General features: G+C 32.4%; 1 protein-coding gene and 1 pseudogene across 1 annotated transcript; one reads left to right on the top strand and one right to left on the bottom strand.

Moving 5' to 3' along the window:
- Positions 1-8,429: 8,429 nt before the first annotated feature.
- On the bottom strand, positions 8,430-9,365 carry LOC120604815 (olfactory receptor 12-like). Its single transcript, XM_039865571.1, has one exon. The coding sequence runs from the start codon at positions 9,363-9,365 to the stop codon at positions 8,430-8,432; it is 936 nt and encodes a 311-aa protein (XP_039721505.1).
- A 704-nt stretch (positions 9,366-10,069) lies between these two features.
- LOC120604843 (olfactory receptor 9K2-like) lies at positions 10,070-16,718 on the top strand (annotated as a pseudogene).
- The last annotated feature ends 2,606 nt before the right edge of the window (positions 16,719-19,324 follow it).

Raw genomic sequence — 19,324 nt, 5'->3', positions numbered from 1 at the left:
GGCATAGCCACATGGAAAACAGTATGGAGGTTTCTCAAAAAACTAAGAATTGATCGACCATATGATTCAGCAATCCCTCTCCTGGGTATTTACTCCAAAGACTTTAAAACCCATATCAGAAAAGATATCTGCACATCGATATTCATAGCAGCATTATTCACAGTGGTCATGACATGGAAGCCACTGAAGTGTCCTACAATAGATGATTGGCTAAAGAATCTGTGGTACATATATACAATGGAATATTACTCAGCCATAAGAATTGATGAAATACTACCATTTGCGACAACATGGATGGACCTTGAAATAATCATACTAAGTGAAATAAGCCAGACAGAAAAAGTTGAAAATCACATATTATATGTGGGACATAAACCTCAAAGCAACAAATGAATAGGACAAACAAACAGAGACTAATGGACATGGACAATGGGCTAGTGGTTACCAAGGGGAGCGGGAGCGAGGAGGTAGATGGGGGGAAAAATTTAAATCATTTCTTCAATTAAAAAAATAAATTAATTACTTCTAAAAAATTTTTTAAAGTAAAATAAAATAAAAAATGGGCAGAGGACCTGAACAGACAGGTCTCCCAAAATGGCCAACAGACATATGAAAAGATGCTCAACTTCATTAGCTATTAGGGAAATGCAAATCAAAACCACAATGAGATATACCTCACACCTGTCAGAAAGTCTAACATCAACAGGACAAGTAATAACAAGTGGTGGAGAAGAAAAAGAAACCCTCATAAACTGCTGGTGAGTATGTAAATTGGTACAGCCACTATGGAAAAAAGTATGGAGGTTCCTCAAAAACTAAGAGAATTACCATATGACCTAGCAATCTCTCTTTTGGGTACCTACTCCAAAATTTTGAAAACATTTATCTGCAAAGATATATGCCACCCAATGTTCACTACAGCATTATTCATGGTGGCCAACACATGGAAACAACTGAAGTATCCTTCAATAGGTGATTGGATAAAGAAGATGTGGTAAATATATATACAATGGAAAATTACTCAGCCCTGAGAAAAGATGAAATACTGCCAGTGGTGACAAGAAGAATGGATCTTGACATTATCGTGCTATGCAAAATAAGTCAGATAGAAAAAGTCAAGAACCATGTAATTTCACTCATATGTGGAATATAAAACTGAAAGCAACAAATAAACAAGACAAACGAACAGGGACTCATGGATAACGGACAACAGTTTAGTGGTTTCCAGAGGGAAAGGGGGGAGAAGGGAGCTAGATAAGGGTAAGAAGGGATCAAATATAAGGTGACAGAAGGAAAATTAACTTTGGGTGGTGAACACACAATGCAGCATACATATGATGTATTACTAAACTGTATACTTGAAACCTATATAATTTTATTAACCAAAGTCATCCAAATAATTTTATTTAAGAAAGGGGGAAAATAGATTCACATAAGACTAAAAAAATGATGTGTACAAATTAAATGGAATATGTGGCAGCTGAGAAATAGAAAGTGCTCAATAAATAAAAGATATATGAGAGGCTGCACAAGAAAAAAGAAATTTTTGCTAAATTAAGAAAACTATCTTCAGAAAAAGTTATGACTTCTAAAACCAGTTACCTTACTTGAGAGATTCCCAAAAAAGATTCCAAAAGAAACTTCAGTGAAGAACTTTAATAGCTGCATGTTTCTTTAAAGGAAGCTTTGTGGAAAGTGTAGGTAATTATAAAAACACTTTACAGTATATATTAGACTTACTCGGCTACGTGAGTCCACTCAATAAGTAGACCTATTTATTTCTAACTCCCATATATTTTATTTTTACTTATTAGAATCAAAAGAGAGTCTTAGACTGGGTTCAGTTTGAACCTTGAGAAATATCTTACTCTTTATATTATGCAAAGACAGAACTAAAAATTCCTTCTACACGTTGCCTATAAGAAGTTCTAAATCCTTTGATCTATCCATATAATTACTCTTAAAATCAAGAAATTAAATGAAATACACACACACACACACACACACAAATGTGTGGTGTTTTTGAAAAATAAACAGGGCCCTGGAGATCAGTTAGGTCAGTGTTTGCCACACTTCCTCATACCTCAGAATCACCTGGGGGAGGTTTTGTTTTGCTTTGCTTTTATACTGATTCTTGGATCACACCTCATTCTTAATCCGAATATTGAAAATTGAAAATTATCTACTAGTGAGATGAGAGTGGGGAAGTATTCATTTGTATTTTGAGCTTCCCAATGACTCTAATGAAGTCAGTCTCTATGTAGAAGTTTGAGGACAGGTGAATTCTGCCTTATTCTTCCTCACAGAATAGCAATATTTTCAAGTCAATCAAAGTCATTATTAAGTATAAAGATTCTTCTGAAAGGATTTTTTCACTCTTCATTACATTATTTTACAAATATTACTTCTAGGGATTTCTATCTTTATTGAAATATATAATAAATGTAACCCTTTTCCTATTTTCTTATATCAATTGATAACTAAAATTAGATCACTAAATGCTGCTTATAAAAACTAGGCTCACTCTCAATTCCCAGGCTTTCCTTTAGTTTCTTTACATTTCTGCTTTTTTACATCAGTTTTATTGTGGGTTCTAAAAGACTTTTTAAAGAATGGCGTACAAGTAGAGAGTGTATTTTATATATTATATGAATATTTGAAGAAGCTTCTAAGATTTTATGAAACCTCAATAATTGTAAATAAAAATTTGTGCATTTATAGAATAGATAGGTTTTATGATTTATATAAAACTCTAACCACAATTCCTAACTTGAAATGATTAGGAATAAAAATGACAAGTGATACACCTACTAAGTCAAGAATAATTTGACAATGAAAACAGAGCATATAAGATGTTTTCAACCCTTCAAATTCATATCACTCAGTCAACTAATACCATAATACTTGATGAATAATTAGTATTATATTTATTTTATTATTTACTTTATAAATTTGTTATGTATACTATAAAACACATTTTATAAAATACCTTATAATAGCTACCAACCACTTTAAAATTCTGTAACACTCATATCAATTTACAATTACTTGCATAACAGTCTCAAATTGTTCTCATTTTGACTTTTTATTTAAATCTATTAATCTTTAAATATTTATATACTGAACTCTACCAGTTCTGTCTGTCTGTCTGTCTCTCTCTCTCACACACACACACATATGTGACACTGAATAGTAGATAGTAAGAAATGAAGAACAGTGATTCCTGAAAGATGGGAAATAAATATAATCGAAAAATAAAAAGCCAAATGAATGGCAACAAGCATTTATTTAGGATCAAAAAGAATTATAATTCAGACAGCACAGATTAAGGCAGAAACCCAAAGAGAGTCCTGATTACAGGGTGAGGACAAAGGGTTTTTATGAGAAAAGAAAGGGAATAATTATATGACTAGAAGAAAGAAATTTCTATATGTGCTAAAAAGCTGAATTATTCTTTAGCTATACATGGTTGGTTACTCATTCTGTCATCAGGAAGAGTTCGTAATCATCAGTCTTTGTGGTCACTCTTCATTACATTATTTTACAAATATTACTTCTAGGGATTTCTATCTTTATTGAAATATATAATAAATGTAACCCTTTTCCTATTTTCTTATATCAATTGATAACTAAAATTAGATCACTAAATGCTGCTTATAAAAACTAGGCTCACTCTCAATTCCCAGGCTTTCCTTTAGTTCCTTTACATTTCTGCTTTGCAAACAGCTGTTTGTAAGACAATGTTTTTTTGGCCCAATCCAGAGTTATTTTGCCCTATACAAACATTCCCTAGTTTCAAGGAGCAAGGTATGCAAGGCAGTTCATCTGGAATAGCTATTCTGGCTCTATTTTAAAATGGCTCTACTTACATCAACTTTTCACAATGGTAAGCCCAATTATTGTCCCAGTTTATTTCATTGATAGCAATTTTAAAATTGAAATTATACTTCAAAATTATCCCACAAATAAAAACTCTGGTGCACTGGTGAATTCTATAAATAATTTAAGTAAAAAATAACAATTCTAAATAAACCTTTTCAAGGGATTTAAAGTGAGGGAATATGTCCTAATTTATTCTATGAAGCCACTGTAAAGTTGATATTAAACCAGACAGAAACAAAAAAAGAAAACTACAGGCCAATATCTGTTGGATACATAGATGCAAAATTTCTAAACAAAATTTTAGGAAATTCAATCTAACAAAGGATGAAAAGAATAATACACTATGACCAAGCAGAGGTTAACTCAGGAATGCAAAACTGGCTTAACATTCAAAAATAAATCAACGTAATTTACTATAATGATAAACTAAAATGGAATATATAGGTAGATGTAGATATAGATATATTCAGCTAAATAGATGCAATAAAAGCATTTGACGAAACCAAACATTCATTCCTGATAACATCTCTCATCAATTTTCCTCAGCCTGATAAAGGGCAACTATGGAAAATCTATAGGGTAATATCATGATGAACGATGAAAAACTGAATGACTTCCTCTGAATATTAGGAAAAAGACAAAGAGAATTTTTTTTACATAATTGATATTAGTTTAGCAGAAGCCTAGGGAAGATTCAACATTATGAACAATTTTATTGAAAGAAAATGTCACCTTTTAAACACTACATTATCTAATGACTTTCAATTTAATGAGACAACTATTGTAATGGTTTGGTTTAGTCTAGTCCTCTCACAGTAAATTGTGGCTCAGAGAACATTTAGCGATAGCATGTTAAATCAAATGTTTCCCCAGCAATATATAAAAATAATCAATTAATTATTCAGAAATCTTTAAAATAATTTATTATAATAATTTGTTCATCATTGGTTAAGCAGTTTAGCAGGAAGATAAAAGGACTTATTTTGTATTATTGATTTATTTATTGATGTATAAGCATTTTCATATAATTATTATTGAAGAAGCTGTTAAATATTTTGATTATCACCTCTTTTAATAACCACTAAAACAACTGAATCATAAGCCAAAACTCTTCCTATAATAAAAACTCCTTGTCCAGATGGCAACTCCCGTCAGCTCTTACAAAACTTCAAGGGGGGAATAATTTCAATGTTATACAAGACTGACTCTCTTCAGAATAAAAAAAGGAAGAAAAATTCTCCATATTTTAATAATATAAAGACAAGTTTTAGTCTAAAATATGCCACAATTAGTTTGAGGAAACCTAATAATGCTTTGTCTTGATGATGAACATATATATATTTCTAAATAAAATTTAGGAAAATCCTGTAAAAATGTGTCTCAAGACAAATTCAGATATAACTGCAAAATATTTTCCATTTTCTGTTCACTCCTCTTCTGAAACAAGGGATGACATCTTACAGGACTTATTTTGATGAGGGAAAAGAACAAAAGGAAGAGAAGGAAAAGAGGGTTGACAATTACAGTTATATCTCGGGAGACAGGGAAGTGTAAGGTGGCTTTGTACATGTCTAGTTATTTCTAATTAATCTCACCTGCCCAGGATTATATATTGGGGATGAAAATCAAATAACTAGGAAATATTCTGAATTCTTTTTTTTTAATTAAATTTATTAGGGTGACATTAGTTAATAAAATTATATAGGTTTACATAATCCAATAATAATTCATATATATATTGCATTGTGTGTTTACCACTCTAAGTCAAATCTTCCATCACCACGTTTGACCCCCTTTACCCTTATCTCCGTTCCCCTTCCCCCTTTTCCCTCTGATAGCCACTAAACTGTTGTCTCTGTCTGAGTTTTTTATCTGTCTTGTTCATTTGCTGCTTTCAGTTTTATATCCCACATGTAAGTGAAATCATATGGTTCTCAACTTTTTCTATTTCACTTAGCATGATTATCTCAAGATCCATCCATGTTGTCACGAATGGCAGTATTTCACAGTATTTCATCTTTCCTTATGGCGAGTAATATTCCATTGTATATATGTACCACATCTTTGTCCAATCATCTATCAAAGGACACTTCAGTTGTTTCCATGTCTTGGCCACAGTGACTAACGCTGCCATGAATGTGGGGGCACATATATCATTACAGATAAAAGTTTTTAAATTTGGGAGGTAGATACTTTACTCTGAATTCTTAATCATTGTTCTGGAAGTTCCATTCTATTACAGCACCAAGAAACTTTACCTTAGATTTAGTTAGACAACAGCCACCAGGTGGCAACTAACTGCAGTTGCCTCCAGGGTTTGCTTCTGGAGCCAGAATCCTCCAGGACTCCTGAGCAGTTCTGTACATCTTTGCCTGGATCACATCATTCTACTTATTTTTTAATATGTTTGCTAATATTTTATAAACTTTTTCTTACAATTTTAACATGTTTAAAGGAAAGGAAATTTTTGAAATAAGTCAAAAAGAGACTGTAAGCCCTTGGAAAGACTCACTGAAGAATAAGAAATAGTCTTTACTAAGGAGACATTCACTAGCTATTTCAGGAAACAAAATAAATAAACATGATACATTTAAAATGCAATAAAACAGATGAGAGAACATAGAGAAATAAGATTCTCGTGTGACTTAACTTTTAAGAATTAAAATAAACTATTTTTCTACATGGTATATAGAGCATATATCTATAAAATTATAGTGACTTCATATTTCTCTAAATTATAAAATACTAATTTCTTAAAATATTCTATTACATTCCAGATCATTTATTTATAGTATAAGAACAACTGAAAGATATGTATAATTTTATGAGGCTCAAAAAACAATACTATACATAAAAAATTTGTTAAATCTCAAAGATGAAAGCAGGATAATTATCTATTTAATAGTAAAATACTAAAAAAAATTAAAGAAAAAGAGCAAAGATATTAAAAATGGCAAAAATGAAGAAAAATAACAGATTATTACAACTAATGTAAATGAAATGGACCCCTCCCATTTAAGAATAAGATGTCTCTGCTGTGTATATGTGGAGGTGGAGTGAGGAGCTTATGTTTTAAAAAGTCACAGCTATAAAATGCTATATAAAAAAACTAAAGGAGCATCTAAGATCTTGCCCCCTGGCAATATGTTGTCAGTTTGGCTCAACATACTCTTAAAAAATTTAAAAGAAAAAAAATTAAAAATCAAAGTTTTAATAAGATATACCAGATAAGTATTTTTAAATAAGCCAATTAAAAAAGTTTTAATAAGATATACCAGATAAGTATTTTTAAATAAGCCACACCAATATTAAGTAAAGAATTCAGGATAATGAAGTTATAAATATAATAAAGAAATGTATCTATATTAATAAAATATGTAACTAAATGGCATATATTATATAATACCACAAATCAAAAATTATAAGAGAAAATTACCAAAGAAACACAAATGATAATTTAACATATTCAGTTTATATCAGAAAGCAAAAGCTAATGATATTAGAGAGATTCGAATAAAATTATTAACACATTTAAGTTAACAAATCACTTTACAATGTTAAAAGCTATGGAGGATAAACTTTCTCTGAGCCACTGCCACAGAATCTTTACCTCTACAGCTTTAGAGTCAGAAAGTTCTGTGTTCCAGCTCTGGCCCTAGTTGTTACTAGCAATGTAAAAATGAGCACATTACTTAATTCCTGAGGTATAATTTCTATACTCATAAAACGAATGAATTTAAATTATGCATTTAATATATATTATGTTATCTTCACTATAAGTCTGATTTGAGGAGTAAAGAAATACATGAGTACTTATACCCACGTTAATTAGTCTTCCAGTATCTCCATTTCCTCATTTGAAAACGGTGATAAAAATTATATATGGCATATAGTACTTGTCTTTTATGTATCATCATTCATTATTATAAAAGATCGTTTTATATTGAGAAGAAAATGGAAAAACAAAAATTAGTAGAATGTTATTGACACACATTGTCCATGTGAAGAATTGCTTCTCAAATAATACTTTGTGGGTTCCCTTTCTGTAGCAGTAAATCTAAGGATGATACTCCTCAGAATACAAACGTAGATTTTTGTAAAAGAAAAGGCCTTTTATCAGAAAAGATTCTATGTAACCATGACCATTCCATTTTGCCACTTAAACAATGGAGCTATTATCTTTTTCAAACAAATATCAGCTTAGTTGCTTTGCAGAAGAAAAAAGTTAAAGAACAGTTCACATAGAATGATATTATTTTAATTATTACAGAATAACTACTCTGAAATTTACTTCTTAATCAAAATAAAACTGAAATCAAATATTATTACCACATCATAAATTGAGAACGTTTTTATGTATTCCAAGCAAATAAAATAATGATGTACAGACCTATATTGTTAGAAGTATTATTTCGTAACACAGAAAAATATTTGTGGCCATATTTAAAAATATCTTTGATATAATAATTTTACAAGAACTAGGATAACTAAGACCCTTAGAAAACAAAATCTGTCCACTATACAATAGTTTTACAAATATCAGTAAATCACTTCCTGCGTAATATTCTTTTCACAGCATCTTTCACATCTCTGTTTCTCAGACTATATATTAGAGGGTTTAACATTGGTATTACAAGTGTGTAGAACACAGCTACAATTTTGTTTTGCTCTGGTGAGGAGATGGTCCCAGGTTGGGCATACATGAAGAACACAGTCCCATAGAATAAACTCACCACTGCTATATGGGAACCACAGGTGGAAAAGGTCTTACTCCTGCCATGGGTTGCAGGTATCTTCAGGACAGTGGAGAGAATATAAGCATAGGAAATCAGAATGACAGTTGTAGCGGTGATGATGACGAGAGCAGAGAGAATAAACAATACAATCTCATTTACATAGGTGTCATCACATGCAATCTTGATCAGAGCTGGGACATCACAGAAAAAGTGATCCAACCTGTTTTCTCCACAGAAATGCAAACTGAAGGTGAAACCCGTTTGGACTATAGAGTTGATGCTTCCACAGATATAGGATCCAGTTACCAACCGAACACAGACTTTCTGGCACATGTGCACAGGATAAAGGAGAGGGGAGCAAATGGCCAGGAATCGATCATATGCCATGACAGCCAGAATAAAGCCTTCAGTTGTGACAAACAAGGCAAAGAAGAAAAACTGGGTTGCACAGCCATAGTAAGAAATTTTCTTTTCATTAGACAAAAAGTTGGCTAAAGTTTTGATTGAAATGACTGTGGAGTAGCAGAGATCTAAATAGGACAAGTTTCTAAGGAAGAAATACATTGGCGTTTGAAGTCTGGAGTCCATCTTAATGACAATTATCATGCTGATATTTCCCACCACAGTAACCATGTAGATCAGCAAGAATACTAGGAATAAGAGGATCTGTAGGTTTGGAGGGGTTCTGAACCCTAGCAGAATAAACTCAGTCACTTCTGAGTAATTCCTATTAAGCTCATTCTTCATAGCTGAGATACAGGTGGAAATGAAGAAAGAAAAAATGAAAGAAGTAACTAGAGTGGCTAAAATACTTGTTTTAGTAAAAATAACTAAGAACCAACATGGAAAAAATTGTTTCATATCATATTGACCCCAATATTTTACAAAACACAAATGAACATAAAGAATGAATTACTATTTTTAAAAAGCCTTCCTAGTGAAGAGTTCAATCTGACTGGTTAGCCTTTTTAGATATACTTATTTGCAAATAATGCAGATTTGTCCTCTAAGTATGCTTTGGGGAAATGAGGATTCTAGGAAAATATCTGGAAACAAGACCTTTTTTTTTCTTTTTTGTTTTATTATCAGTTTACTGCCATTGAGAGTTGTGTCCTTTAGTGGAAGATATTTCTCAAAGATATTAATATCCACTTAAGGTTATATTCGGAGCGAAAATTTGTCCAATTAACGGTCTCATTTTATTTTTTAATGGTTAGTTTATCTATTAAAGAAAAACAATACACAAAGATTGTACCTATCTTTATTAGGAAAAAGACTTCAGATCCTGTCAAAAGCATCATCCTTTTACACATTAACCTCATATCCTTATTTCTTCCATTACTTTTGTCCCTATAGTGACATATACTCTCAGTGGCACAGTCTATCTGCTAAAAACAGAAGTAATTCTTGCTTATGTTTTCTAAACACAACAATAAATTCACCACTGCTCTATGGGAGCCATAGGTGAAGAAGGTCTTACTCGTGCCGTGGGTTGTGGGGACCTTCTGGACAGTAGAGGGGATATAAGCATAGGAAACCAGAATGACAGTTGTGATGATGATGATGATGAGAGCAGAGAGAATAAACAGTATAATCTCATTGACAAAGATTAATTTTCTCCTTTCCTCCCTCTTTCCCTCTCTCCCTCCCTCCCTTCCTTCCTTCTTTTGTTTTCTTTGGATTTTGCAAGTGAAGAATTCTAAGATCTTGGGCAGAGAATTTTCTCTTTTCAGAAATACAGATATCTGTGCATATGAAGGACAGAAGGCACACAGGACAATTTAAAGATAGCTACAAGTGAAGAAAAGGGAAGAAATATTATTTAAACAAGGCTGCATTATATTTATTTAGACTTATACTATTATGACTATAAAATATCCTTAACATACATCAGAAAAAGAGAAAAAAAAATTTTTCTAATTTTATAAATAGGGAAACTGAGACAAAAAACTTGAGGCTTATTTATTATAGTCATGAGATTGAATGGCACAGTGGTTTACTATTCAATAATCTATCATACAATGTAAAAGAAAACTGACAAACAATAAATTTATGAATTTTTAAAATAATTTTATAATTATAAAAATTGATAATTATATATGTAAATTTATATATAAATTGCATAATTATAATAAAATTATATGTGACATAAACTATAAAATGTCTAGTTATTTCTGTGGTTGTCATTGTTATGACCTCACTAATTTTGACATTCTTTTAAAACAGACTGGGATTATGAAAGTGCACTAGAATCAATTTGGTCTAGTTCAATACCTTCTTTTTTGAAAAAATTAAGGTAAACAGCAATGTTGACTGACTAATTTTAGAAGGCAGAAGAATGGCCAAAATAATCTCTAGTAGAGCCTATTAACTACAAAAATGCATGCTTTCCCAAAATTCACAATTTACGTAAACAAGTTTCTGGTTTCAACAGAAAAACTGGAGGAAAAAAAAAGATATAACTAATACTATCTAAAAGAAAAGAGTGTTGAAAATAAACAAGTTAAATATGAGATATTCTCAAGAATGATACTACTTCTTATCTTAACAAACCCTCAACTGTATGTGAAATTGAGTACATTCTTGAAGAAACAAAGTATGAAAAGCGAACCTTAGTTTAACAGGAAATTTTTCTGTAACAGGGATTGCGTTTCCTCACTGTTCAGATCATGACTCAAAACTAAACTGAAGAAGTACTAGCAGAAATTCTAGCTCTCTCTCTCTCTCTCTGATTTTACTGTGCTTTTTCATTGATTAAACCAACAAACAGATCTGGGATGGGTCCTGAGAGAAATGCTCTCATGATGAGGGAAATCAGAGCAGTGGGTATATTCCCTCTGCAAGATATTAACCAGGGACCAAGGTATCTCTCACCAGGTAATATATTTTGTATCACAATGCAAAAAGAAAAATGAGAAAAGTTATTAATTAGTAAATTCATCAGACTTTTAGAAAGTTAGAAGGGCTCTCTAGAAAATGTGAGAACTTACCTTCTATTTACAGAACAAAATAATGTTTTAAAAACACATTTGAATGAGAAGTACTTGATTCTTTACTTTCATGGCTTACACAGAGGGACATTCATGATTTTCCATTTGAATAGATTATGACCCTTACTTTTAGAAATTTATTTCTTATGTCTGCTGTATATACATCATGCTTATATTAGAAGAAAATTAATACAGCGAATAACCTAAAGAGTTAATGGAAGAGTTGGGTTAAAAGAGGGAATTTTGAAGTAACAAAGAGAGTAGCAAGAACAGGCAATCATACCTCCATCTACAATTTCAAGGCACAAGAAGAGGTGGTGTTAAAAGATTCTGGGATGAGAAACCACCTCACACCTGTTAGAATGGCTATCATCAACAGACAAGTAATAACAAATATTGGAGCGTTTGTGGGGGAAAGAAACCCTCAAACTGCTGGCAGGAAAGTAACTTTATACAGCTACTATGGAAAATATATGGGGGTTCCTCAAAAAGTTAAGAATAGCATTACCGTATGACCCAGTAATCTCTCTTCTGGGTATTTAACCCCAAAATTGAAAAATATTTATCTGTAAAGATATGCACCCTGATGTTCATTGTAGCATTATTCACAGTAGGCAAGACATGGAAACAATCTAAGTGCCCTTTGTTTGATAGATGATTGGATAAAGATGTGGTAGATATTCAGTAAACAATGAAATATTACTCAGCCATAAGTAAAAATGAAATACTGCCATTTGCAACAACATGGATGAGTCTTGAGATTATCATGCTAAGTGAAATAAGTCAGACAGAAAAGTTGAGAACTATATGGTTTCACTCACACATGGAATATAAAACTGAAAGCAACAAACAAGACAAACAGAAACTCATGGACATGGACAACAATTTTGTGGTTACCAGATGGAAAGAAGGGAAGGGAGAGTTAGATAAAGGCAAAGGGAGTCAAACATATGATGACAGAAGGAAATTTAACTTTGGGTGTTGAACACACAATGCAATATACATATGAGGTATTATTGAATTATACACTTGAAACTTATATAATTTTATCAATGCCACCCCAATAAATTTAATAAAATAAAATTTTAAAAAGATCCTAGGAGCCTGGGAATTTCTTGAAGAGTGAGAACCACGGTGAAGTTTGCCTACTAGATGCTAGAACCAAAAAGAGAAACACCCAAAAAAGCATACTGAATGAAAAAGAAATTCCCTCTCTTCGTATATCCTCAGTTCTGCCATTATAGTGTGAAACCAGCCACAGATGACACAGAAATGAATAAGTGCAACTGGATTTGACCCACAGTAATGAACACTACTCTAGAAAATACCAAGATTCCTCAACTAACATTTTGAGAAATAATCTTCCATAAAAATTTTCAAGACTTTCCACAATCATGTCCTATGCGTTTCAAAATCATCCTAATTTATCCCTCTATCCTTATATATCCCTCTAAGTACTTTTATGGTATCCCAGAAGGTTAAATATATCATAATTCATTATAATTTAGTTCAAATTAAATAAAAATTTAGTTTGAGTTCTTTTTTATCCATGGATTTTTGAAAGTATTTATTTTCAATAACTAGAGTTTTCTAGTTGTCTAATTGCTATTAATTTCCATATTAGGTTGACCATTATCAAAGCGCACTGAATAATTTCAATCTTTGGATTTACTGAGGGTTTCCTGATGTCCCATCTATTATGGTTAGAAGTTAAGTGTTTCTTATGTATTTATAAGCATTAGCATATTGTTATTGATATTGCTATTGTGGGAAGATTAAGGATGGGAAAGAATATGCTGGATTCTGGTACATTTTTTAGATTAGATACCCAAGCCCCTCCCATGTGCTTTCTTGTTGAAAATATTGGAAAGTCGAAATGTCTCCTGCTACTAGTTTTATTGACACAGATTTTGTTCTACCAAGTAGATCCATACAAACAGAATTTAAAAGGGCACAGGGAGTTAGGGATCAACTTTCTGTTCCTTTTGATTCTTTCTACCAGTTAGGAAGGCTGTGAAAATATGTGGGCTTTTATTTGCAGCATTGTTCAATCCCCAAGTTCCTGTAGAAATTATTTGGTTGGATGAGGAGTACTGACATCTTTTTGCTTTTATGCATCTATCTGATCCTTGATCACATTATGGTGCTGTGTTTTTAAACTGTACCTCTAATAGTAGCCTCTCTTTGTGAATTAATCCTATATTGCTCATTATAAGAGTCAACCAGAAGTTCCTCCAGTCTTTCCAAATTTAATAGGTCTATATTCACCTTAATAAATATTTTCTTGTTTAAAATACCTAAACTGCTTCCTCTCCCTACACTAACTGTATTATAATAAGAAGAAACTCTGGCCCCATATCATTTTGCTATCTATACACTGGAAAAAAAAACAACACATAAAATATAGAAATATTTTTAACTAAAAAAGATTTTATAAAAATAGAATTATAATTAACTTATTGAAATCTTAAGGGAAAAAATGACATCCTTATAATATAAGGCTCATTAAATAGAGCAGTATGTCTCTGGTTTTAATGTACTTTTTAGGCACACAGTAGTTAAGGAATTTTTAAATATAGGTCCTGATCTCTTTAAATACTTTTATTTTTAAAAATAATTTTATTGAATGTTATCATGTCTTCCATTATATTTTCTAATTGTTTAGTATTTATATAAAGGAAAGCACAGAATTAGCAAAACAGTATCTGACTCTGGGTTTGTGATATAGAGGGCACCTGTCTTATCATGAATATACTGCATAAATACAGATAGACCATAATTTGGAGTGAATTTTTGTCTTTTTAAAATCATAGCAAATATAAACATAATTTAAAATAGTCATTTATCTAACACTTTTTTCATATAATACAAACTTTTAAGTCTGTTTCTCTATGCCTATCAATACGTATGTGGTGATAATTACCAGATTTTGTCAATGAAGAAAACAAAGTCCAGAGAAAGTTTCCAAAGGATATACACAACCAGAAAAGGAAAGTTCCTTCATTTGGACAATTATTAGACTATTTGTCTGTATCTGAGGTCACTTCAGTCTTCATGGACAACAGCCCTGGAGCCTATACTTATGTCACCATAATTGACTTTATCATTATCCTCTCCCAGTGGAATCCAACACAGAGGATGAATAAAACCTCAATGCTAAAATATTCTGAAGAAAGGTTTCACAGGAATGAAAATAACTAAGGCCAACAGAAACATCCACTGTTGATACTCTAGCAGATAGATGATCATGGACTCTAGATAATATAGGTTGCTATGGTCCTTAAACAGCTACGATTATCCTATTATCCTTATTTTAAGACATGAGCATAAGTACATGACTTTAAGGACTTTCCTTAAGTTTAATTGCCCTGACTAAAGAGTGAGGTCCCTTGAATTGATGCAGCATTGGTTGAAAGTCATTCCTTGCAGTGTAAAAATTAGAATGTTCACCAGTTTCTCTCTGCTTCAAATAATGGGGGGTTATGGCATTTTTTATTAAACAAGTACTAATGGAAATTAAATATTTATAGTGAGGTAATAAAAATGCACTTAACTGGGGGACTGGCGTTGATCTTAGAAAATGCACATCTATTTGGAAAATAACTTTAGAGAATTTTATTTTATCTAGACTTAGTGATTTTTGATGTTATTAATTTTAACATACTACATATTCTTATTCTATTTTCAAATATGGCTATAGTAATAATGGAAACTAAATAGATTGAGGTAAATAAGGTAACAATACTTTTAAAAATATCTATTACTGTCATGTAATGAATCAAATACTGATTTGGCTATCATAATAGCTACAAATATGATAGAGATTATATGTAATACTATTTTGAATTATTTGAAATACTATTTTAGATAAATATAATTCATAACTACAAATATATTAATAGGAGTTCACAATGTAAGTAAATTAGGTAATAAAATGTGCTACTTTCTTATAGAACTCACTGCAAAACTATGATCCAAATACAGTAACAAAAGAACCTCTGTTATTGCCTAATAGAAAAAGTCTTAGAAGCCTAGTGTTATCTAATCCAAATTCTTGATTTTCCATGACATTACAATTTTTTATGTTAAAAAATTTCATGAAGCTCTAAATAATTTATTTCTACATATAAGAAAGTATTCCTGTCATTAGAATAAAAGCCAAGAGTTCATTTATTTTGCCTTGTGCCTCTCAGCAGGTTTCTGCCACAGGTGACAGGGGAACAAGCAATCTCTCAGAAGTGACTGACTTTATTCTTGTAGGCTTCCAGGTCCGCCCAGAGCTCCACATTCTCCTCTTCCTGCTTTTTCTACTTGTATATGCCATGGTCCTTCTAGGGAATGTTGGGATGATGGCCATTATTATGACCGATCCCCACTTGAACACACCAATGTATTTCTTCCCAGGCAACCTCTCCTTCATTGACCTCTTCTACTCGTCTGCTATTGCCCCCAAGGCCATGATCAACTTCTGGTCTGAGAGCAAGTCCATCTCCTTTGCAGGCTGTGTGACCCAGTTCTTTCTCTTTACTCTCTTCATTGTGACTGAGGGATTTCTCCTGGCAGCCATGGCTTATGACCGCTTCATTGCCATCTGCAACCCACTCCTCTACTCTGTCCAGATGTCAACACGTCTCTGCACTCAGCTGGTGGCTGGTTCTTATTTTTGTGGCTGCATCAGCTCAGTTCTTTAAACCAGCATGACATTTACTTTATCCTTTTGTTCTTCTCGGGCCATTGACCACTTTTGCTGTGATACTCGCCCACTTCAGAGACTATCTTGTTCTGACCTCCTTATCTATAAAATGATTTCTTTTTTCTTATCCAGCATCATCATTTTGCCTACCATCATAGTTATTATTGTTTCTTACATGTATATTGTGTCCACTGTTCTAAAGATACACTCCAGTGAAGGATGAAAGAAAGCCTTCTCCACTTGCAGCTCTCACCTAGGAGTCGTGAGTGTATTGTATGGTGCTGTCTTTTTTATGTATCTCACTCCCGACAGATTTCCTGAGCTGAGTAAAGTGGCCTCCTTATGTTACACCCTACTCACTCTCATGTTGAATTTTTTATTTATTCTCTGAGAAATAAAGATGTCACTCACCTCTGAGAAAAATTCTGAAGAAAAATTATTTTTATTTAATTCTATTTTGATAATGATATAACTGAAAAGCCCAGACATTATGACAATTTGCGGAAGCATTGACTCAAAGAATGTACCCACTGATCCTAGAAATATTTATATTTTAGAGAGTTTATTAGAATTCCGTGTACTTAGGGCTGAAGAATAATTTTAAACTATATTTTGCTTGGCTGTTAATTTTGGAATGGAATGGCTTTCTTCATACTTCATACTTCATACTTCATCATCATTTTGGGTAAAGATAATGATTGCCATGTCATTTGTTATTAGGGAAAATATATTCCAAGTTTGCTTCTGGTTCTCTCTTGATGTTGTTTGTGATGTTTTGTTTCTCTTGAGTCAGTAACATATGTTGTACAGTTATGTATGTAATTGGTAGCGGTAACAAAATCTGATATAATTAAGTAGACTGAACAAAATTTCAGATTTACTGAAGAAATCTTTTTGAGTGATAAGTGAGAGAATCAGATACTCTGAGGTGCACAGAGTCCTAAGGACAACATGTGAGTCACTCTTTATTGTCCAGAGGCTGAATGAGCGACACTTATTTCATGGTTGCTCTGGCTTGAGTAAATCATTCTCAAAAATTCTTCCCTTTCACAAGAACACTGTAATGAAAATAAACCAAAAGTAAAGACACTTTATTTTTGTTATATATGCCTTTGTGAGAATTAATTCATCAAATTAATATTTACTGAATTTCGATGTACTCTTTGCCCTATGAAAATCCTTAGATATAAATAATTTCTGTACTGAAGCTCACAATCAAATAAGGGAGAAATAGCTGAATAAAGAACTAAAATGCCATGTGGTAAAACCAGTGAAAAACATATATATATATACACACACACACATACACACACATACACAAAAGGAGTAGAGCCCTTAGAGATGAGTGGTCTTAAATTAATGGTCAGAAAAATCTTCCTAAGCACATTTTTAAAGAGAATTGAGCAAGATGGAACAGACACGTTTCTGTGCAAAGGAAAATAAATAACTATATATGGCTAACTGCATGAACTTTAATAGATGATTTTTAATGCACAAGACGAGAAGTGAGAGATGAGGAAATTCATGGAAATCATGCAGAAGTATATTACAAGCAAAGGAAGATACCTTTATTCTGTAGACAAGGGATAAGCACTGGGGATTTTTACGAAAGCTAGTATTGTGTTCAAATTGACATTTTACAAAAATTACACTGGTAGCTTTGTGGAAAATAAATATTCACAAGGAGAAAATGGTAGTCACTGAAACTGTGTGGCTGTCAAAGTCAGAGGTTATGCTGGCTTTAACAAAGGCAGTCTTATTAGAGATAGCGAGGAGAGGGACTACCACTCGAATGGCAGGTAAACTAAGCTGAATATTGACTGATGTTGATAAAATGAAAATGAGGTAGAAGTGAATGATGACATTTGATGTTTGAGCATCTACACCTGGGGAAATGATACCTCATAAAATAAGGGAGAAAATATGAGTAAAAACAGTTCATTGTTAACTTAAGAGATAAGAAAATAAGTTCAGGAGTCCTACTCAACTTTCAAATTCCATTTTTGCCTATGTAGCTTTGGGCAAGTTACATAATATGTCTGCATTTTAATTTCCTCATGTAAAATGGGTTACGTAATGGTATCAATGTATTAGAGATACTTGAAAGTAAAATTACACATAAACTTGTTAAATCTATATATTTAATGGCTGCCAGATTTGTTCTTTCCTCATGCTCTCAATACTATAGCATGTTCTGTCTGAGAGAGGAAGACAATTTTCTCTGACCCTTTCCCTTGACTCTCTACCATGAAATATATCCCCTTCTCCAAGCTCATCTATGTATTAATTTCCATAAACAGATCTTGAGAAACTGCTTACTTTGTTATTTAAGTATTTACCTTTCTTTCTGCTGGGAATTAATGAAAAAGATTGAAAAGTGATGAAAAAGGAACAGAGCCTCAATTAGATGCAAAATATTATCTTATCATTAAATACTATTATCTATTTCTCTCTCTACCCATGTCTTTCTTTAAGAATCATCTCTTATACTTTAAAAATGTCTCCTCTTTCACCCGCATTTTAAAAATACAGAGTACTGGGGGAAATAGGGAACTCGCTAGGTAGAAAACCTTTATGCAGCTTTTTAGGTAAGTGCTTGCTGTAAGAATGTGGTGTCTTGTCTGTCTCCTGAGATGAAGCAGAAAGATGTTAAGGTTGAAAGAGACATATTTCACTAACCCTTCTGGGAGTAAAATGCAGAATCCTTCAGGAAACACTCTGAGTCTTTTAATGGAACAAGCCTTCAATGAAAGAGGTTCTTAATTTATTATTCCAGCCCACCTATGTCACAGGCACAGGATCTTTGTCCATCAGATATTGGTAATTTTGTATTAAACTAAGGAAAAAGACTGTAGCATGAGTTGAATGTCAAGGGAGAAGAAAGTTCTATATTTACCATGTGCTGCACCCCCCACAACCACCACTGGACACCACAAATACACATAAACACAAACATAATGATTTTCGATCTCTCTCTCTCCTCTCTCTCCTCTCTCTGTCTCTCTCTCTGTCTCTCTCTCTGA

Source organism: Pteropus medius, unplaced genomic scaffold (genome assembly GCF_902729225.1).
Source record: "Pteropus medius unplaced genomic scaffold, Ma_sr-lr_union100, whole genome shotgun sequence".
Taxonomy (NCBI): domain Eukaryota; kingdom Metazoa; phylum Chordata; class Mammalia; order Chiroptera; family Pteropodidae; genus Pteropus; species Pteropus medius.
The sequence above is the reverse complement of the archived record's forward strand: the minus strand, read 5'-3'. Positions and strand labels throughout refer to the sequence as shown.

Bases quoted from the DNA above. Each gene is read 5' to 3' on its own strand.
- LOC120604815 (XM_039865571.1), bottom strand. From the start codon at position 9,365: ATGAAGAATGAGCTTAATAGGAATTACTCAGAAGTGACTGAGTTTATT.